General features: G+C 39.3%; 1 protein-coding gene across 6 annotated transcripts in view; it reads left to right on the top strand.

Annotated features, from left to right (window-relative positions):
- The window catches only part of NVL (nuclear VCP like), a 106,794-nt gene that overhangs the window by 58,299 nt on the left and 24,874 nt on the right, over positions 1–23,621 (top strand). For 4 of the 6 annotated variants that reach the window (XR_010941449.1, XM_067729640.1, XM_067729643.1 and 1 more), the window contains 3 exons: positions 9,207–9,313; positions 20,388–20,464; positions 23,098–23,186. Coding sequence is in view for 4 of the 6 variants with exons in the window: in XM_067729640.1 (XP_067585741.1) it covers positions 9,207–9,313; positions 20,388–20,464; positions 23,098–23,186 (273 nt within the window). In the remaining 2 variants the exon portion in view is untranslated. Of the gene's footprint in view, positions 1–9,206; positions 9,314–16,479; positions 17,766–20,387; positions 20,465–23,097; positions 23,187–23,621 lie in introns of those variants that run through there. The other 2 variants (XR_010941450.1, XM_067729641.1) reach the window with 2 other exon arrangements.

Raw genomic sequence — 23,621 nt, forward strand, 5'->3', positions numbered from 1 at the left:
CCATGGCCGCTGAGCCTGCGCATCCGGAGCCTTTGCTGTGCAACGGGAGAGGCCACAACAGTGACAGGCCCGCGTCCCGCAAAACAAAACAAAAGAAAACAAAACAAAAAAAACCAAATGACACCGAAAAGCTTATAACAAAAACTGTTGGTCCTCTGTGTCCCCCAGCCCCCATCCCAGAGGCTTCTACTGGTAAAATCCTTGAGCTATTTTTTTTTTTTGCTGTGTTTCCTCCATATTTTCAAATAATGTGCTCATACTGCTATGTCTTATCAATTTCACACACTACCCATTAACTTCTTTTCAATGAATGAAGATTCATTATCTTACATTCACCCTTTCTCCACACACATAGCCCAGCCCACCATCACTGCCACACCATGCCCACCATCTGTTCTCGCCACTCCAGCCTCCCAATATTATAATATAGATTTATTATAACTTCTGGTTAAATCACTAGTCAACACTTACATTACCATGACTTTGAAAAAATCTCTCTCCGCTGACCCAAGAATCACAGGATGATTAGGTTTCCTTCTCCTAAAACCTTTTTTATTCTTAGATTTAGTAACCCTCATTTTTTTCTTTTGCTTTGTTTTCTGTGTTCCCATTCTTCATCAACTATGTTATACATCAGTCAGTATTATTTATCTAGATGATGTATCAATTCCATTTGACGTTTTGTTTGCTTTTGGAGGTCTCCCTTCTGGAGCTTTCTGTCATGCTCCAGTCTGGACTGGTGCCATCTAGGTCTGTGATATAAATGGCTGTCATTTCAGGACTTCCCTTTCCTGCTTTCCTTTGTTTTGCACTGTTTCTGATCTTATGTTTGTCTCTTGCTTTACTCTTAAATTTTGCTAGAGCTTATCTTTCAGTGGCTTTCTTAAGAAAGGTCATGTAGGAGGTAAATTTTTTTTGAATTCTTATATATGTGAAAATATCTTTATTCTAGTCTCATTATTGATTGGTAGCCTGGCTGGATATAGAATTTTGAGTTGAAAATATTGTTTTTTGTAATTTGTAGGCATTGCTTTTTCTCTTTTAAAAGTTCTAGGTCATTCTGATCCTTTTTATGTGACTTTTTTGTTTGTTTCACTTGTATGCATCGCACTTGGTGGGTTTTAAACCTCTTGAATTGATCTACTAAAGTTCTTCTTTTCACCTATTTTCCATCTCTTTATCCTTTTTCCCTAATTTTTGAGGTACTGATTTTTAGGAAGTAAATTAAAATCCTGTCCTCTCACCATTCTACCTCTGGTTGTTCTGAGAAACTGTGACAGCCTTCTTCTAACTTGTGGTATACCAAAGTCCATACCCTCTTCTGGAAATAAACCAGTTAGTTCCCTGTGCTCAACCAAAGGAGATGGAGCTCCTGGTGCAAATTACATCTTGAGCACAGATGCCCTAAATTTAACTCTCCTGTACACATCTTTGCATTGCATTCTTCAGATACCAAGTCCTGTAAAGGATGTTTTCATTTGAGGAACAGTTCCCACTTAACCCCTGTCTAGCTGGTTAAAAACACTCCTGAGCAGCACGCATAGGTTATGGAACCCAGATGGCCACACTAGCTTATTACTTTTTCTTCTATTGAGTAGGTGTCTATTTCTTACCAGTAGCAATTCAGTATCTAGAATGAGTTTCTGCTCTCCATGTATGGTGCAGTCCAAAAAATAAATAAGTAAATTATGATGTGTAAGCTTCTTCTAGGCAAGGAGTAAGTCTGCAGTCTTATATTTGAGAGAGAGCTTCAAGTTCAGGGTTTCTACCTATTGTACGCCCACAGTTATTTGTCAGATGAAAGAGTGGGTGACTTAAAAGAAGATACTGATTTTATTATAGTAAGATATTCAGCCACTTAAGTACCAAGTCAAATGCAATGCTCCCTTACCTATTTATTCTGAATGGCCTTGGATTATGGTTGAATGCTTCTTGAAGGCAGTTGAACAATGACTTGGTGCCATGGTCAAGCCAGTATATCTTGCCCTTTGGTAAGTACTGCCCTTATAAAATTAACATAGGCCCTGGCATTACTTCTGCTGATATACAGGTACCCTGGTGCATCCTAGAACTCAGTAAATATTTGTTTATGAATCATAAGAAGAGATCTACTTCTGATTCATGAAGGCTGTCTGATCTTATAATAACTTTTATTTCACTGGACATACTGATAATCTCTTCAGTCTGAGGATCTAATTTAAAAAAAACAGCTTTATTTAGATATGTGGTGTACCATAAATTTTCCCCGTTTTAAGTATACAATTCAGTGGTTTTGTGTATATTTACAGAGTTGTGCAGCCATACCAATAATCTAATTTTAGAACATTTCCATCACCCTAAGAAGAAAATCTGTGTCTGTTAGCAGTCACTCCCTATTCTTCCCCCACTGCCAGCCCTAGGCAACCATTAGTCTACTTACTGTCTCTGTAGATTTCCGTATTCTGGATATTTTATGTAAGTGGAATCATACAGTATGTGGGCTATTGTATCTAGCTTCTTTCACTCAGCATGCCTTCAAGTTTCATCCATGTTATAGAATGTATCAATACTTCATTCCTTTTTATTGCTGGATAATATTCCAGTGTATGGATATACCACATACTATTTATTCACCAGTTGATGGACATTTAGGTTGTTTGTACTTTTTAGCTATTATGATAATGCTGCTATGAACATTCATGTACAAGTTTTTGTTTGGATATATGTTATAATTTATCTTAGGCAGATACCCAAGAGTGGAATTGCTGGGTCATACGGTAACTCTATGTTTACCATTTCGAGAAACTGCCAAATTCTTGTCCAAAATGTCTGAATTGTTTTATATTCGCACTAGTAATTGTGACAAGGCAGTGTATGAGGCTTCCAGTTTCTCCACATCCTCACCAACACCTGTTATCGTCTTTTTTATTATAGCCATGTAGTAGATGTGAGGAAGTATTTCATTGTAGTTTGATTTGCATTCCCCTGATAATTAATGATGCTGAACATCTTTTCTTTTGCTTGTTGGCCGTTTATATATCTTCTTTGGAGAAATGTCTGTTTGAATCCTTCCCCCAGTTTTTAATTGGGTTAATGCCTTCTTGTCATTGAGTAGTAAGAGTTCTTTATTTATTCTAGATACAAGTCCATAATCAGATATGTGATTAGCATATATATTTTCTCCCAATCTGTGAGTTTTCTGTTTACTTTCTTGATGGTATCATTTGAAGAACAAAAGTTTTAAATTGGTAAAGTTCAATTTATTTATTTCTTTTTTTAATCACATGTACTTTTGATGTCATACCTAAGAAATCACTGTGTAACCCAGGGTCATGTTTTCTTACAAGAGTTTTAAACTTTTAGTGCTCACATTTAGGTCTTTGGTCCACTTTGAGTTAATTTTTTGTATGTTGTGAAGAAGGTGTCCATTCATCCTTTTGTATGTGGATAGTCACGTGTCTCAGCATCCTTTGTTGCAAAGACTGATCTTTTCCCCATAGAATTGTCTTGGCACCATTGTTGAAAATTGAGGGTCCATTTGTAACAAAATACTGTTTTCCTAAGGTTGAAAGTTGCTACCATTAGCTCTTAAATTTTAGCGCTTTTTTGGTACTTAATAGAATAGTAGTTGCTTTTTAATCAGCAGATCTGAGGGAGAGTTCCTCCTCTTCAGGCATCGGTCTCATTTGTAAGTGAATGGATTTTGTCCTTAGATCTTTGGAATTGTTGATGACTTCTTCATTGCAAAGATAAGAATTGTTATCTTGCCGTCTTCCACCTAAAATTCTGACACAATTAGGTAGGGAACCACTTAGGAAGTTGTAAAAATAATCTAAGTGCTTTGAACCAGGTGACACCTGGGAATGTAGAAGGAATCTGAATATACTGTGTCATACAGTTGACAGGATTTGCTAATGGATTGGATATAGATGTGGAAGAATGAAATCAAACATGACTCCAAGTTTTAGGCCTGAAAAACTGGAAGGATGAATTGCCATTAACCAAGATGGGAAGAGCAATGGTAGGGCCCTGTTTGGGGAGGTGATGGGAAAAGATCTGGATCTCAGTCTTAAATATGCCGTGTTTAAGATGCCTGTTAGTGGGCTTCCCTGGTGGCGCAGTGGTTGAGAGTCCGCCTGCCGATGCAGGGGACACAGTTTCATGCCCTGGTCCGGGAAGATCCCACATGCCACTGAGCCTGCGCGTCCGGAGCCTGTGCTCTGCAACGGGAGAGGCCCATGTACCGCAAAAAAAAAAAAAAAAAAGATGCCTGTTAGTGAAACAGAATTGTTGAGTATGAGCCAGCTTTTCTTTGAGAAAAGATGTAATATGTAGAATTTTGTAAGAGCTTCTGGTAGAGCATAGTTTAAATCATCTAACACATATATACACACACATACTTTATGGTATATAGATTGCTCAGGATGCTTTTTACTGTAATTAAAATAAGTAAATAATTTCTTAAAATAATAAACAACAAAATACTAAATGTGATGTTGTCAGAGAATTTAAATGATTATAAAAGTCCTAAACTAAGAATACTTTCTAAGTACAATTGGGATTCTTTATATCAAGCTTTATTTTGGGGCATGCAGATCTGGCTTTAAGATCTCTGTTTGTATATTTAAGATAAAAGATGTTTTCACAGTATGGTATTGGCATAGACATAGACATATAGATCATTGGATAGTAGAATTAAAAAATGTTCCCACAAATATCTGGACAATTGATTTTTTTTTTTTATAGAGCACTAAGGCAATACAGTGGAAAAAGAATAGCCTTTTCAGTAGTTGCTGGAACAGTTGGATATCCATAGGCAAGAAAAATGAACTTTAATCCCTATCGTTTACCATATGCAAAAATTAACCCAAATGAATCAAAGACCAATGAAAACCCATAGCTATAAAACTGCTGGAAGAAAACACAGGAGAAAATTTTTTCTATCTTGGATTAAGCAAAGATTTCTTAGATGGATAAATTGAACTGCTCTTCAAAAGATGCCACTAAGAGAATACAGAGACAAACCACAGACTGAGAGAAAATACTTGCAAAGTATATTATTTCTTAAAGAATATATAATGAACTCAACGACATAACTCAAAACTCAACAACAACAAAAAAGGCATTAAAAATACGCAAAAGAATTGTACAGACACCTCACCATAGAAAGTATACAGGTGGCAAATAAACACATGAAAAGGTGCTCAACATTGTTAGTCATCAAGGAAATGCAAATTAAAGCCTCAGTGAGATATCACTGCAAACCTTAGAATGACTGACTAAAATGAAAAAGACTAACTATAGGTCATTTCATGGACGCTGGGTTTGCGAGAGCATCTGCGGGTGCCTGGCGGGAGGGGACCGGAAAGACCCAGCTGAGGGTGTGTGGATTTGAGCCTCCGCGTTTCTAGCCCAGGATCTCGAAATCCATTGTGGTTCCTGTCCATTAGACTGTAAGCTTTATGTAGGTAATCTTAGAAACAATGGTAGTGACCGAATTGGAACAAGCTTTTGGCCATTGTGGACCCATCCAAAGTGTGTGGGTTGCTAGAAACCCTTCTGGCTTTGCTTTTGTGGAATTTGAAGATCCCAGAGAGGCAGAGCTAGATGGGAGAACACTTTGTGGCGGCCGAGTAAGAGTGGAACTGTTTTTGTTTGTTTGTTTGTTTGTTTGTTGCGGTACGCGGGCCTCTCACTGCTGTGGCCTCTCCCATTTCGGAGCACAGCTCCGGACACGCAGGCTCAGCGGCCATGGCTCACGGGCCTAGCCGCTCCGTGGCATGTGGGATCCTCCCGAAACGGGGCACGAACCCGTGTCCCCTGCATCGGCAGGCGGACTCTCAACCACTGTGCCACCAGGGAAGCCCAAGAGTGGAACTGTTGAATGGTGAAAAGAGAAGTCGAAATCTTGGCCCACCTCCTTCTTGGGGTCGTCACCCTCAAGATGATGATTATTTTTATTTATTTTTGGCTGCATTGGGTCTTCGTTGCTGCAGGCAGGCTTTCTCTAGTTGGGGTGAGCAGGGGCTACTCTTTGTTGCGGTGCGCAGGCTTCTCATTGTGGCGGCTTCTCTTGCTGTGGAGCACAGGCTCTAGGCGCGCGGGCTTCAGTAGTTGTGGCACGTGGGCTCAGTAGTTGTGGCTCGCGGGCTCTAGAGTGCAGGCTTAGTAGTTGTGCTGCATGGGCTTAGTTGCTCTGCAGCATGTGGGATCCTCCTGGACCAGGGATCGAACCTGTGTCCCCTGCATTGACAGGTGGATTCTTAACCACCGCGCCACCAGGGAAGTCCCTCAAGATGATTATTGAAGGAGGAGGCCTCCCTCGCCGCAGATCCACAGATCTCCAAGACAGAGAACCTTCTCCTACAGCTGGAGCAGGTCCCTTTCTAGAGATAGGAGAAGAGAGAGAAATCGCCGTTCTGGGAGAGAAATCACAAGCCGTCCTGAACTTTCTCTAGGTCTCGTAGCCGATCTAGGTCAAATGAAAGGAAATAGAAGACCAGTTTGCAAGAGGAGGAGTGTTGTACAGGAAATAACTTCATTTGACAGGAGTATGTACAGAAAAGTCAAGTTTTGTTTGAGAATTCATAAGCTTGGTGCATTTCTTTTTTAATAAATTTATTTATTTTTGGCTGCATTGGGTCTTCGTTGCTGCGCACGGGCTTTCTCTCGCTGCGGCCAGTGGGGGCTACTCTTCGTTGTGGTGTGCAGACTTATTTCGGTGGCTTCTGTTTTGCGGAGCACTGGCTCTAGGTGCACAGGCTTCAGTAGTTGTGGCTCGCGGGCTTAGCTGCTCCGCGGCATGTGGGATCTTCCCAGACCAGGGCTCGAACTCGTGTCCCCTGCATTGGCAGGTGGATTCTTAACACTGTGCCACCAGGGAAATCCAAGCTTGGTGCATTTTTAAGATGTTTTAGCTGTTCACATTTGTCTGTCTGTTGGCACAGTGACGCATAAAGGTGTAATTCTCTGTGGTTTGAAATGGACTATATGAGGCATGTAATATCAAGAATTGTTACTTTACAATGTTCCCTTAAGCAAAATTGAATTTGCTTCGAATTTTAGTCTTGCGTAGACTGATAATAAATCTCCAACTCCTGCCCAGCTAAAGTATGATGTTTAATATTATGGAAACAAAACTGGCAAAAATTGAGAAGACGTTTTCCATAGCTGGGATATGGTATGCAGCTGTAGTTGAGCAAGCAGTCTTTAAAACCTACTGTGAACTCAAGCCAGCAGGTAAAAATTAAAGCTGCACCCTTAACCTAGATTAGAGGTTTAAAAATTCCACTAGTGTTCACACTGGACAAGAGGTTGTCCAGTTGGTGTAGAATCGAAGAAGTTTCAAGAAATTAGTTTACCTTTGCTTTAGGTCAGAAGTTCCTTCTGTGATTGCTGTATATGAATACATAGCTCTTTGTAACATGATTTATTTGGAAATTTGAGACTGTTTAAGATACCAGTGTCCTGCCAGTTTAAGGGTACATTGTAGAGCTGAACTTTGAGTTGCTGTGCAAGATTTTTTTTCATGCTGTCATTTGTTATATGTTTTGTGAGAATCCTTGGGATTAAAGTTTTGGTTACAAATTGTTGTTTAACCTGAAAGCCTGGTTTTCCTTGCAAAACTAAAATTTGAGCTTGGTACCAAGTCCAGGTATAACATTCCTATTGGAAGCCATACTTACATTTTCTTGTAAAGTACTTCTGAAAATAAAATATTAGCATAACTGTGTAATAGTTGAACCCACCATTACCATAGATAGTTCTTGTCCCATAGAAGGCAATTGGTTACACAAATCTTATTTTGTAAGAAACAGAGTTGCAGCTTTTGAAGTGAAGGGAGTTTTTGGTTGTCCACCTAAGTGATGATACATTTTTAGGAGTAGAAGCCAGTTCAAAGTCCATGATATTCAGTGATCAACATTTTAAGGTAGAGCCACCTGATACATTATAATCCAAAGTTGCCCATTAAAAAAACGGCTTTTATCGTTAGCATGAAAGCTTTACACAAAGCTTTAAAAATTGCTTCCATTTTATATAATTTGAGGTGTTTCATGGGAATTCGAAGTTGATCCATCATGATGTAAAATTCACTATGTGGTTCAAATGTAACAGTGCAGAATTGAATAGGGAGGTATGCATAACCTTGCTTTTAGAAATCTAGAGGAGGTGTAATTTCAAATTTTTGTGCCATTAGATTAAATCATAATGCAGCAACAACAACAAAAGACTAACGTATTGACAAGGATATAGAGGATCTTGAACTCTCATATACTACTGCTGTTGGGAGTGTAAAATGGTACAACTCATTTGGAAAATAGCTTGTTGATTTTTTAAAGTTAAATGTACACCTACAGGGTGTTATAGCCGTACTGCTTTGCATCCCACACTTAGGTATTTACTAAAGAGAGATGAAAGCATATACGAAGACTTGTACTTGAGCGTTCATAGCAGCTCTATTTGTAGTAGTTCAAAACTAGAAACAAACCAAATGTTTGTCACCAGAAGAACTAAAAAACAAATGTGGCATACCCATACAATGGAATGCTGCTCAGCAATAAAAAAGAATTAAGTACTAATACAAATAACAACCTAGGTGAATCTCAAAATAAGTATGTTGAGTAAAAGAAAGCCAATAGTATATGCTGTATGATAAAGTACAAAGGTTTCCTGAGACCAGAATTTTGAGAACCTTTGCCCTGTAGAGTCAGGTGACCCTTAGACTTTTCGGAGACATGAGGGTGCAAGTGTTAGGCTTCAATCTGCAGTGGGAAGCGGGAGTTGAGAGAATTGAATATGTATTTTAGGAAGATAACCTTGGCAGCATTCTAAGGGGTCCCAGAGAGGGGAAGTTTAGAAATACGACCAGTTAGGGGGGCATTACATTTGGCCTTGACTTAGGGTCTAGGTAATGGGAGGCGGACTCGATAGAATTGATAGAATGTATCTCCAGTTAGAGGGAAGGGAGAAACCTGCCTGGTATGTGGAGGGGCAGGTGGGGGTCTTCATCTGAGATTGAGAATCCTGAAGGAAAAGTAGGTTTGAGGCAGGAAGGAGGCGGGTGGACTTCACTTTCTTAAGGATGAGCAGAATCTTTTAACTGTAAAAAAGTCTAAATTATCAACTTTTTCTCTTAAAAATGTACTCTTCCTGTCTCTCATGTTAATTATATTTTGTAAAAGATTCTGTTTCATTTATTTAAGCCTTTTTCCTCCCTTCGTCTCTAGATATCATTGACCCTGCAATCCTGCGCCCAGGCCGCCTGGACAAAACACTCTTTGTGGGTTTGCCACCCCCAGCAGATCGTCTTGCCATCTTAAAAACTATCACAAAAGTGAGTAAAGGAAATGGTACATTTTTGTGTATGTTTCTTGCATTTTAAATACAGAAAACTAATCATTTACGGTGCCTAATCACTGTCTTTTCTGTAGCTTTAAATATTTGCCCAGCCTATAAGATCTTTGTTACTTTAAAGGAATTGTTCTCAGAGCATATTTGAAATGGAATAGAAGCTTTTGGAGATGAAAAGTAAATAGATAATAGGCCCATTTTAAATATCCAGAGAAAAATTGAGTTTTGAAGCCACAATGTTGAATTCTGTCCTCCATGTTGGTATATGCCAACTTTTAAGATGCCTGTACAGTATTGACTTTGCTCTTTTTATAAAAATCATAAGTAGTGCATACAAAATACAAAGAAGAAAGCAGATCACCCTAAATTGAACTACTGCAAAATAATCTGCATTAACATTTAGTGCAGACATCGTTCCAAACATCTTTATACACAGTGGGTTGTTGGATGGCTGGATGGTTGAGTGAATGAGGAGGAAGGGGAATAAATTTAACACATTATTTAAAGTTAAAATTTATTTGAAATTTAACAGAAAACAAAACTAAAGGAATTATTAAACTTCCAAGTACACGTTTCATTTTAGATGGCATCAGTTTAATTTCTGCTCTGAAAGTTAGATAATTAGCATTCTTATATTTCCCTTTTTCCACTTACCAGCTTTTCTTCCCTGTATATTTTTTATTTGCCCAGTGTCATCAAGTTTACATTCTGTTCTAGAGTCATATTCTTAGTTTCACATTTATATAGATACAGTACTCACAACCAGCACTTTTGCCACAGCTTTTATGTTTTCTAGTTTAGTTCATTTCGTCATTTGGTTGACTGTATTTCATCATCCGGTTTATTCCATTTATTAATAGTTTATTCAACTGTATTCCTCAAGTTCATGATTAAGAATGTCTGCCTGTTGTCGTTATAATTAAATGATATATTAGCTTTATACTTAAATGACATATTAAATGATATAATTTTTCCTTGGTCACACAGTCTTTCTGGTCTTTGTAGAAATTGCAGCATGAGTTTGGGCATTGAATGTGTTTGTAAAATGTCTGAGGTCAGTCTGATCTTTGTTTTCTCTTTGGTAGGTGACTTGCTTTTTCTGCTTGGATCCCTGAAAAATTCTTTATCTCTGAAGTTTAATAACTGAAATAAGATATGTCCCTGTCAATTTTTTGTTGTTGCTGTTGCTGGTGGTGGTGATAGTGGGGTTTTATTTTGACTAGTGAAGAACTAAAGTCTGGTGTGCCTTTTTATTTTGTAGGTGCAATTCTTCCTTCATTCCAGGGAAATGTTTCTGTGTTGTATGTATGAATACTTTTTCTGTATCATTTGTTGGATTTATTTCTTCAAGGTCACTGATTATTCTTATATTAGATACCCTTTGTCTTCTGTATCTTTTGTCTACTTGTTTTATTTTTTATTTACTTTTTAAATTAATTTATTTATTTAATTTTATTTTTGGCTGCGTTGGGTCTTTGCTGCTGCGCACAGGCTTTCTTCAGTTGAGGCGAGCTGGGGCTACTCTTCATTGGGGTGCGCAGGCTTCTCATTGCGGTGGCCTCTCCTGCCGCGGAGCATGGGCTCCAGGTGTGTGTGTTTCAGTAGTTGTGGCACGTGGGCTCAGTAGTTGTGGCTCACGGGCTCTAGAGTGCAGGCTCAGTAGTTGTGGCGCAAGGGCTCAGCTGCTCCGCGGCCTGTGGGATCTTCCCAGACCAGGGCTCGAACCCATGTCCCCCGCATTGGCAGACAGACTCTTAACCACTGCGCCACCAGGGAAGCCCCAGTCTACTTGCTTTAATTTGTCTTTTTCTGCTGCACTCACTGTGATTAAACTTGAAGTCTTCTCTTTTTTTCCTTTTTTCCTTCCTTTCATTGGAACCCCCAAGTTCATGAAATGAACTTGATGGTTACTTCATCCATACCTTCTCTTTGTCCCAATGTAGAGTGAATGAGTTCTCTCATCACCCTCTCACTCTACCTGGAACTAGTTTTCTTACACTTCCCACATTACAATTTGAGGTCTGGTTAATTGCTTTCTGTCCACATTTTTATAGCCTGGGGGTGGGAAAGAGTGCTAAGCTGGTACTGATTTGACCATTATAAGGAAGCCTGAACTTATTCTCTTCTGAAAGAGACCCTGTGAAATGCATGATGCCTGGACCTGCTTTCTTCATGCAGAGCGTGTCTCATTCCCATGTGCTTGTGCCCCCAGTGCTGCACAGCTCCTGGGGAATGGCATACCTTGGCGTTTCTTCCTGATTCTGCTGAAATCCCGATAGTATATCTGAAGGTTTGTGTTTAGCTTTTCCCAGGGATATCTGCTCCAAAGACTGCTTCTCTCCAGATTGGAATCTTAATGGACATTCATAAGATTTTGTTAGCTTCTTTCCTCAGTGCTGCTTCCCAGGAATGGAGGCCTAATTAATAGCTACTCCAGAATGATCTCTTTCCTTGGAACCCACTTTTCAACATTTACAACATAAGGTTTACCCCCTTTCTTTATGTGGTTGCCACTGGTAAATTTTTAAACTTAACTTTTTTTTTTTAGTATTTTCTTTCTGTGTTGGCAAAGAAAGAGTCTGTGTTCCTACTTCACTGGGCCACCCTTACTTAAAAGTGCATAGAGCAGTGTTCATAACTATCTCCCGCAGGAGGGGAAACAGGAGGATAATCAGCTCTGTGGGTTAACAAGACCCCACTGCCAGCAGTATGGAAGCCAACTTGGAGAAAGGTGAAAGTCAAGGTTGTAAAATGAGGCATGCCGGAACTAAGGCAGTATCGGGGGAATAGCAAAGAGGACATAGATGTGGGGACTATTTAAAGGTTTTAGTTAATAGGACATTGGATTAACTATAGAGTTAGGGGGGTAAAGCAAAAGGAAGATGATTTCTCAGCTTGAGCAGCTGAATCGATGGTGTTGTCTATCAACACAAGAGATTGAGGAATGAGGAGGTGATGTCATTTGAGTTTCAGGTGCTTGGGCACTATCCACGGGGAGACGTGTAGCAGGATGTTAGTCCTGTGGTTGGGAGTTCAGAGGAGTCCTCTGGCTGGGTTATGGTTTCACCTGTCATCAGCACATAGCTGGTGGTCAAAGCCATGAAAACACATTGCTTTAGTTCAGTGGCTCTCAACCTAGGTCAGTTTTACCATCACCAACAACCCATCTCACCCCAAGGGCAATGTCTCGGGACATTTGTTTATCACCAAGGCAGGGGAGTGATGGTGCTACTGGACATCCTACAACATACAAAACAGCCCCACAACAAAGAATTTTCCAACTCAAAATATCAATAATGCCAAAATTAAGAACCTCTTCTTTAGTTATATGTACTTGTTTCTTTGTATCATCGAGTTTGATGATGATGCATCAAGGCACTTCTCTCCCTTTCCTTGGCTCTGTCATTAGAGACTATGATAGTGAGATTCTGTTTGCTTTGGTTAATGTCTGTTTAGATCTTCCGCCCATTTTTTGTTTGGGTTGTTTGTTTTTTTGATATTGAGCTTCATGAGCTGTCTGTATATTTTGGAGATTAATCCCTTGTCGGTTGCTTCATTTGCAAATATTTTCTCCCATTCTGAGGGTTGTCTTTTTGTTTTGTTTACAGTTTCCTTTGCTGTGCAAAAGCTTTTATGTTTAGTTAGATTTGTTTATTTTTGTTTTTGTTTCCATTACTCTAGGAGGTGGATCAAAAAAGATCTTGCTGCAATTTATGTCAAAGTGTGTTCTGCCTATGTTTTCCTCTATGAGTTTTATAGTGTCCAGCCTTCCATTTAGGTCTTTAATCCATTTTGAGTTTACTTTTGTGTATGATGTTAGGGAGTGTTCTGATTTCATTCTTTTACATGTAGCTGTCCAGTTTTCCCAGGACCACTTATTGAAGAGACTGTCTTCTCCATTGTATAGTCTTGCCTCCTTTGTCATAGATTAGGTGACCATAGGTACGTGGGTTTATCTCTGGGCTTTCTGTCCTGTTCCATGGATCTGTATTTCTGTTTTTATGCCAGTACCATATTGTTTTGATTGCTTTGGTTAACGTATGTGTGTATGTATACACACACAAGCACATTTATACAATCCTAATTTGTTTCTGTAAATTTCTTATAGTTATAATGATATAATGATGATACTTTCACACTTGTCTGTGGGAGATCACTAATTAAAGGCAAAGATTGGAGTAATAATTCATGAGGTATTTGGTGTTGAGGGCCTTAGAGATTTGGACCCAGAAGAATGACTGGCTCATTCTTCCAAACGTGTGTCATCCACCGTATGGTACTCAGCACTGTGGAACAACTTTACACTTCCTTCATCTAGAATTTCAGCGCTATTTTCTAAAATTGTTAGCTCTTGGACTCAGGGGTAAAGGCCCCACTTCAAAGATAAAATTATTAGGAAAATAAGATACTAGAATATTAACCTAAATGAATGATCTTCTAGTCAGTCAACAAGTATTTATTGTAAACTAAATATATCCCTGGTTGTGTGTATACCATGGGGAGACTAAGACACGGAAGACATAGTCCTTACATATAAGGAGCTTTTCTTCTAGATGAAAAGATAATATGAATGTTTCTAAAACAACAACAGGCATATTAATTCATTCCTTAGAAAGGGAGAAAAATGAAGGCAACTGAGTAACCTAGAGATTTCAACTATATAAAGAAATATAAAGAAAAAAGTCAAGAAGAAAACATAGCAAAATATGAACAGTGCTTGCCTCTTGGGGATGGGCTTACAGGTTACTTCTTCTGCCTTCTCAGTGCCCTCCAGTCAGAGACCAGGAACACACTTGGAGTTGAACAAGCAGGGCTTGTTTCTCTTTGAAGTGAGGGAGGACCCGCACCACAGAGAACTGTAGGAGTGGGGTGTCTCAGTAAGAGGATGTTAGAAAGGACTTCAGTGATTTGTGTTTGTGTTAGGTTTGGGAAGAGTTTAAGGGGTTTTGCTCTGAACTGCTTTCAAAAACCAGGCATTATTCTGTGATTGAGGGTCTTAATAAATCTTACCAAGAAGGAAGGCTAGACCAAGGCTAAGGCTGTGATTGGGAAAGAAGCAGCTGTCATTTACATTAGCCGGGACAGGCAATGTTTGACCATTCTGTGGTTTGGACAGTGTTTATGTTTTATCTGTGTTCAGACATGATTATGCAGGAATCTTGTTTTTCCCTTGATCCATCCTGGTCATGGAGTGGCCTTCTCTGATGTTGATGTTCTGTGAAATTGTTTATATTCAACAGGAGAGCAGCACTGCCTAGCTGTGAGGGCCCAGCCAGCTCGTAGCAACACCAAAGCCCACTTGCTGGATGTCAGGGCCTGCTTGTCTCTGTCTCAGTGGCTTTATATTTCCAAATTTTCTATCATGAGCATATATGCATATAGCGGGGGGAGGGGTACGGAGAATGTTTTGTGGTTTTTTTTTTTTAAACAAAAACATAAATGTTGAGGTTAAGGAGGAAGGGCCTAGAATTAGATAGAAAGGCCCTTTGGGCAGCCTCCATGCACAAAGTTGTGACTATAGAAAGAAAAGAAACCAGAAAAAGACATTTTGATAAAAATCTATTTGACTTTAAAAGCAACTTTTGTGAGACTGTGGTTTAGACTGTTATATAGTCAGTTCTCAGCATCTGTCTATGCTAAAGGCAAAGGAGGGCTTTTGGCTGTTTAGACTATTTTTGCAGCGGTTATGGGCGTGTCATGTTCTCAGACCCGCTCCAGAGGAAGGGGCCAACACAGGCCTGAGTGACGGTGCACTTGCTGTTGCCCTCTGAGGAGAGCTGCTTGCACTGCATTTCACATCCTTATCTTACCTTTTCAAACCTCCAGAGGCCTTGAATGTTTTTGCTTAAAGATCTTTGTTGATGGCTAAAGCTAAAGCAGGGTAGAGGGAGAGGAAGCAGAATCTCTAATTTCAGGGCAGAGTCCACAAGGCAGACCTCCTCCTCATGGCAGTCTTTATGAAGACTCAGCCAAAAGTGAGAAAAATTGGCCTTTTTAATGTTTAATAAACCTTTCTATTTCAAAGTTTGCTGGCTTTTTACTTAAATTCCCCAGATTGTTTTATATATACTATTTCCTCTTTTTCCAATTAATACTTGAAATATTTTGGGAAGATTAGAATAAAATTCTTTAGTCTTGGTCCTAAAAATCTAAAGATCTGTGGGTCAGAGCAACTTCTCAGTATCTTTTGGAGTCTAAGTTTCTTAAGAGAAAAACGAGCAATGACATAATACTTTTTTATATATTCTATTTGGTGTTTCTGGTAATGTTGTGGTAATAAGAGGTTTATCACTAAAAACCCCTTGGACAAGTAGAACATTTTTTTCTTAATTTCTGTTTCTTCCTATAAATGTCATTAAAACTTGCCCTTATCTCAGAAAGCCAGAAAGGTTATTTGATGTCTGCCAAGTGCTTTGAGGTAATATGCAGTCTTTAAAATAGTGATAAAAATTCCACTAAGAGACCCAAAATTCTCAATATGTTTTTTAAAATGTGCCCCGTAAGACTAAAACATATAATATCTCACCAAGAAACATATCTGTTAAATTTTCATGAGCTAAGATAATAATATCTGATATAATAAAAAGTGATACTTATTAAGCACTTACTGTGTTCTAGGTACTTCACAGATATGAATATGCTTAATCCTTGCAACTGCCTTTTGAACTGTTTGAATTGAATATTTAAATATTCAAATGAATATTATTTCCATTTTACTGATGAGCAAACTTTATCTCACAAAAACAGGATACAAAGATGTGTTTTTTCTTTTATTGAAGAAATATAGTTGATTTACAATGTTGTGTTAATTTCTGCTATACAACAAAGTGATTCAGTTCTTTATATATATAAAAGAATATATATTCTTTTTCATATTCTTTTCCATTATGGTTTATCACAGGATATTGAATATAATTTCCTGTGCTATACAGTAGGACCTTGTTGTTTATCCATTCTGTATATAATAGTTTGCATCTGCTAATCCCAAACTCCCAATCCATCACTCCCCCACCCCCCTTGGCAACCACAAGTCTATTCTCTATGTCTGTGAGTCTGTTTCTGTTTCATAGATAAGTTCATTTGTATCATATTTTATTTTATTATTTTTATTTATTTATTTAAAAAAATTTTTTTTTCTTCTGTACGCAGGCCTCTCACTGTTGTGGCCTCTCCCGTCGCGGAGCACAGGCTCCGGACGTGCACGCTCAGTGGCCATGGCTCACGGGCCCAGCCGCTCCGCGGCATGTGGGATCCTTCCCGGACCGGGGCACAAACCCGTGTCCCCTGCATCGGCAGGCGGACTCCCAACCACTGCGCCACCAGGGAAGCCCCCATTTTACTTCTTACTGCCACATTTCAGTTAAGAATAATTAGATTTTAATGATACAGAGATTCCTCAGCCCTTATTTCTACTAATTGGAAAGTAATGTTGCTATTGAAACATTTGGAAGTATGCTATGTAGACCACACTCCCCAAAAACAGGCAGTTTGTTACTTTCTTTCAATTGATAGTATTTTGGGGGTTTATTTTTCTAAAAAACTAATCTCCTAAGAATTAGAAAATTTCTGAGAATCTAAATTTCTAAGAATTAATTATTTTTCTAAAATATTACTTTTAGATAAGCATTTGTTTATTGTGTTCCTTTATATATTGAGCTTTCTCAAAAGATTTAACTTAAAGAGTGCCCTAAATATGGCAGGTTGGCAATTGCTCCCCGTATGCAGTTGTGAGAAAAATTTCTCCTCTGGATTCTCATAAAGAAGACACTCAGTTGTGATAGAAGTTTTTACCAATATCCCTGTCATAAACACAATAATAAGCCTTTCAGGACTGAAGCTGGTGGTTCTCCTAATGTAAGCTGCAGACATAAATAAAAGCCAGTTCATTAAAAACAACTTCATGAGAGGTCAAAGAAATGCACTTCGAGGATGTGTGAGCCTTTATGAAAGTCCAGCTTGACCCAAGAGTAGAATTTAGATATTGAGAAGTATAAAAGAATTATCCTTGGGCAGTCCTCCATGAATCAGTTTCTTATGATTGAGCTTTTGATTAAAACAGGACAGTAGGGACTTCCCCTGGTAGCACAGTGATTAAGAATCCACCTGCCAATGCAGGGACACGGGTTCAATCCCTGGTCCGGGAAGATCCTACATGCCGCAGAACAACTAAGCCCGTGTGCCACGACTACTGAGCCTGCGCTCTAGAGCCCACGAGCCACACTACTGAGCCCACGTGCCACAACTACTGAAGCCCACACGCTGTAGGGCCCGAGAGTCGCAACTACTGAGCCCGAGTGCCTCAACTACTGAAGCCCGCATGCCTAGAGCCTGTGTTCCACAACAAGAGAAGCCCCCTCTTGCCACAACTAGAGAAAGCCCGCACGTAGCAACAAAGACCCAACACAGCCAAAAATAAATTAAAAACAAAAAAAAAACAGGACAGTAGATAGTTTGAGGTAAAATTCTCTAGCAGCACAGGGAACATCCATGTGCTGGGTGACCATCAAGGTAGGGTTGATAGTCCCTTCCTTCCTTCCTTCCTTCCTTCCTTCCTTCCTTCCTTCCTTTCTCATCGCAGTGGCTTCTCTGTTGCAGAGCACGGCCTCTAGGCGCATGAGCTTCAGTAGTTGTGGCGCGTGGGCTCAGTAGTTGTGGCTCATGGGCTGTAGAGTGCAGGCTCAGTAGTTGTTGCACACGGGCTTAGTTGCCCCGTGCATGTGAGATCTTCCCAGGCCAGGGCTCGAACCCGTGTCCCCTGCATTCGCAGGCGGATTCTTAACCACTGTGCCACCAGGGAAGCCCTAATAGTTTCTTAAGAACATTAAAGAATCTCAAAAGGGTTCATGCCTAATGAGGTAGCCTCTTGCCCCACCTCCTACCTCCTCCTACAAGTAGATTGAGGGACTCAACAGGGCAGTGTCCTCAGGCTTTCCCACTTCCGACATAGCTTGGAAAGTCCAAACATTTCTGTTCGGCATCATGATAAATCCTTATTACCTGTTCATCATCACTATTTAAACAAGACTTCCCCTCCCCATCCCCTTCCCCTCCCAAATATAGCACCAAATTATCTCTCCTTATCTGGAGATAAGATACTGGGTTTTGGGGGGAATTCCCTGGTCCAGTGGTTAGGACTCAGTGCTGTGAACTCGGGTTCAATCCCTGGTCAGGGAACTAAGATCCCACAAGATGCTTGGCCAAAAATAAAAATTTTTTTAAATTAAAAAAAAAGATGCTGGGTTTTTTTAATTATGAAAATACGCAATAAAGATTTGGGGCCTTACCAACTGTCCATTCAGTTGCAGATTTGAACTTCAGAACTCAAGTTTTTAAATTCCTGGTTCAGTGTTATTTCCACTTTTCAGACCTTTTTATTAAAGTATAATGCACGTACAGAAAAGTGGACATATCATTAAATGTCCAACTTCATGCGTTTTTATAAACAAAACCTTCAAGAAAGAATATTAGCAGTTAATTTCATGGAGACAGAAAGTAGAATGGCGGCTGCCAGGGGCTGGTGGAGCAGGGGGGTGGAATAGGGGAGGGGAGGGTTGTCCCTTAACACAAACAAAGTTCCATTTTGGGAAGGTGGCTGGTTATGTTTTAGAGATTGATGGTTGCACAGTAACAATGTAATTAATGCCACTAAACTATACATTTTTAAATGGTTAAAATGATAAATTTTGTTACGTAAATTTTACCACAGTAAAAGAGAGAACATTACCAGAGCCACAGAAGCTGGCCTCCTGCTTCCTTCAGGCATTGCCCACCTCTTCCCGCACAAGGTTAACTGATGAGATTGAAGGAAACTTAGGGATCACACAGTCTGACCATCTAGTTTTACACACAACCAGAGGGAGAAAAGAAAAAAGCACAAAGATTGTTTCCTAAGGTCGCACAGAAAGTTTATTTTCCCATGTTTATTTCGCAGGTCGAAGTGGATTGAATGGGAAACATAACTGTTTCTTGAACCTGTGTTAGATGAACATTTGCATTTTATCAAATAATAGCAGCTAACAGATGTACAGTTGATTAAATTCTTAAACATGCCCAGCTGGGAGGACATGAGAGGACACCCTCTGAGCATGGACCAAGCAGGTGATAGCTCAAGGTGCTGGGTCGTCTGACCCTCTGTTTGGAGCACCTGCCGAGCTAATATTTACACTTGAGGCTTAATGACGTATGTTTATTTACTTTTTTCCTGTGTGTTTCTTCTTAAACTGTTTATTTCCATGTAATATTTGCTACCAAGGAAAGACAATATGCAATGCAGATTTAAGTTATGAATCAGAATAAGTCAGAATAATAAAGCAGATACTCACAAACCTACCATCTTAACAATGTCCTGTACTTTAAGTTACTAAGAACTGTTTTGTTTGCCTCTGCAGTTTAAGTCACTAAAAATGTTATTAAGTGTGTACTGTATGCATGCAAGGTACTGTGTTAAGTGTTGTTGGAATTCTAAGGCTGTTCTGATACTTGTCCTTTCTAGCATCTCTTGGTATGAGCTGAAGGGGAATTGGCACCAAAGTCAGGGTTGAGTTTTAGTTAAGGATTAGGAAAGATCACATTGAGCACAGAGGGCTTTTGGCTTTTTTTTGTAGAACAATTTGCTGATTGTTCTCTCCTGGCCACGTTCAATGTTATTTCTCCCTTCCTAGCCAGCCTCACACCAAAACTAAGCACATATGCACGTCAAAACTTATCACTGTTTATGTACTTGCCATATTTAATCAGGCAAAGGAAATGTGATTCTTCACCATTGGAAAGATTGAGGGTGGTGGGTTTTGTTCTTGGTGTTTTGTTTTTGCTGTAGTACTTACAAATTCTTCAGACTTCACCAGCATAAATTGTTTGCCTTCAGCTTTCCCCAGTTTGGGATCTACTTCTTAACCTCATTTCTCAAAATTGAAATTTGTAAAAATCTGTTACACTAGTCTGGGAGTCAGTTATATTCATTTAGTCAAGCAGCCATTACTATTTATTTAGAACCTATTATGTGGGAAAATATAGATCTTTAAAGCCTCAGTGAAAGTGGATTTTTCTCTCTTACTCAGAATGGCACCAAACCCCCACTGGATGCAGATGTAAATTTGGAAGCAGTTGCTGGTGACCTTCGCTGTGATTGCTATACGTGAGTATCTCCATCTCCAGTCAGTTAACTCTCTGAGGCTCAGTTTTCTCATGTGCAAAATGAGGGAGAATGATGTTGGGAGGGTTAAATTAGGAATCCTGGAAAGCACCCAGCGTCTGGCTTTTCCTCCTTCTTCCTTCTTGGAGAAGGGACTACCCGTTTTGAGGCTCTGAGGAGTTCCCAGGAGTACGGGGAATCCTCTCATATGTTCACTCTTGGTACTCAGCTACCCTGACCACCATCACTGCCTTTCACAAATTGTCTCTGTCGTACCAGAATATTAAAGCAGACATTTCATTACCAGCTGCCAAATTATCGAGGTGCTTCAGCACTTAAAAGAAAATAATCTACAGGTTTTTCAAGGCTCAGAATGCATTTTTCACAGCACACCTGTTAATATTCACACAGCCTGTAGTAAAAGCAGGAGGTCAAATATTTCTGCCTTCAGCTTTCATATGTGTGTGGTGGTTGTTGATTTTGTTGTTTCCTTCATGTGTTTTTAAGTAAATTTGTTAACTTTCCTCATTTTGGTTCATAGGGAAGAAAACGAAATTCACGTTGGACTAACAGGGGACATCTCTCCCTCTGGCTTATTTAAAAAGCCCTGTTGATTGTCCACAATATACTCGGGTGTTCACGGTCAAATAATGCGCTTTCTGAAGCTAAGTCAGTCAAGGAGAGCAGTGTTTTAATCTTTGAGGTCTTCAGGAGTCTGTTGTTCAGCAGTGTAAATTTACATCCAAGGAACATAGCCACCGGTACTGATATAGGCACTCAGTTCTTTCCAGTTCTGGTTGAAGAATTTCACATAACTGTCTGTCTCTCTTTTTTTTTTAAATAAATTTATTTATTTATTTATTCATTTTTGTCTGCGTTGGGTCTTCGTTGCTGTGCGCGGGCTTTCTCTAGTTGTGGCGAGCGGGGGCTACTCTTCATTGTGGTGCGCGGACTTCTCATTGCGTTGGCTTCTCTTGTTGTGGAGCACGGGCTCTAGGCACACAGGCTGCAGTAGTTGTGGCATGTGGGTTCAGTAGTTGCGGCACACAGGCTTCGTTGCTTCGCGGCATGTGGGATCTTCCCGGACCAGGGCTCGAACCCGTGTCCCCTGCATTGGCAGGCGGATTCTTAACCACTGCGCCACCAGGGAAGCCCACATAACCATCTCTTATTAAGATGATTCCACTTGAAACCATGCTGGTCATTTTTAGGGCGTGTGGCCAGGATCCAAAATTTAATGTCCAGTTTTCTCATATATGAACATCTAGGGATCTGAGTCTTGATCTTTGTTCTGCCACCTCAACCCCAACGCACCTGAGAGATTTGCCGCACTCTGGTCAGGACTCTTGGCTCACTTAAGAAAGCAGTGACTGTCTCAGTGAAAGGGAAGTGGTCCCCCAGGCCGTGGTGGTGAGGGGCGTATGTAAAAGCCCTACCTTAACTTTAAGGAGAATGTCTCTCTTCCCCTCATTGGGAGTCAAATGCATGCCAGTCTATAATTAATGAACTTACTGCTAAAGAAAATAAGACTTAAGTGAGTAGTTTACATGTTTGAGTGCTAAAATCTGAAGATTTTCAGTTGGTAGCAGAGGCAGTTTTGATGGCAGAACCTTCCCTGGGCCAAATCTTCTGGATTATACCACATAAGGAGTCAGTTAATAAATGGGTTAGGGTTAAAGTTGAATGTTGTATGTTTTGAGTTTTAATGCCACTGTCTTCACAGTTTGAAAGGCAGTATAATACTACAGTCTTCAGCTACTTGTTACATTATTGGTTAATGTGTGTGATTATTAAATAATGTTACAAACCTAACACATAACCAACAGAAAGATTGGATTCAGTTAATAATTTAAACTCTGTGGGTCTTTAATTTTATTAGTTATGTGTGTTGTCACATTATATGTTAAATGTTTGTCTAGAAATGAGGTTCTTATCCCCCAATTCAAAATCTTTCTCAAAGCATCTGTAAGAATCCTGTTAAAGATGTAATGTATTGAAACACCAGTCAGCCCCAATGTCTTTCATTGAACTCAAGAACCATGCTGACTCAGTATATTACACAGAACCATTAAATGAAGGTTTGTTAGTTCTTGTCATATTTTAAGTAATTTATGATGTATCCATTCAGCTTGAGCTTGAATCAAGTGCATCAAAGACTTTTTAGCATTTGTATTTTCCTTTTTTGAACTAAGGGTCATAAATGATTTCTTATATAAGCTTAGTTTAGACATTAGGTAATATACTATTGGTATATACTGGTAATGGGCCAGTTAACACTTTAGCATGGGCCTTGTGAATGAAAGTTTTACAATAAATAATGTATAAGTTGCTTTCTACTGACTGGTTGTTTTAGACTTTTTATATTATCATTAGTATCTATAGAGATTAGCATGGGAATATTTATGATTCATTGCATTGTTTCCTTCATAATTTCCTTTCTTCTGAAAGTTAGAAATATTTTAGGTGAAAGCTAAAAGCTCTTTCCTACTGACCATGATCAGTTTATCCCACCATTATTGGTTAGTGTCTTTCCTGATTGTTTAATATGTGACTTAAAAAGAAATTGCTGTCAGACTTTTTTCTGGGCTTTTGCAGTGTCTAAGAATAAATGAATAAGAACGGTTCTTTTATTACAGGGGTGCAGATCTCTCTGCTTTGGTACGGGAGGCTTCTATCTGTGCCTTGAAGCAGGAAATGGCAAGACAGAAGAGTGGAAGTGAAAAAGGTACAGTTCTCTACAGAATCTCTCAGTCCTAGTTAATTATGACTCTGGATACCTAAAATCACTGTTAACCTGGAAAATGTCCATTTTCTAACATCTATCATCTGTGATATTAAAACTGACATTTTTCTGATGAGACCTTTAGCAGCTGTTCTGGAATATTACATAACCTCTGTGGCTGACAACTATAATAATAGCAAAGTTATTTGGTGCCTAATAAAATGTTTTCTATCTTTCCTTATCATCATATACAAATGTTTAGAGTTAGGCAAGTAGGTCCATTTACTGTCTTCATCATGAGTTTGGTCTGTTTATCAATACTGGAAAACTTTCTCATTCTTTTTCTAAGGTGATATCTACTTTACTGTTAAAATGTAGCCTAAATTGAAGAGCTTAGAAAACACACAAACAAGTAAAAATTGAAATAACTTCCCATAT

This window comes from Pseudorca crassidens, chromosome 2, assembly GCF_039906515.1.
Source record: "Pseudorca crassidens isolate mPseCra1 chromosome 2, mPseCra1.hap1, whole genome shotgun sequence".
NCBI lineage: Eukaryota > Metazoa > Chordata > Mammalia > Artiodactyla > Delphinidae > Pseudorca > Pseudorca crassidens.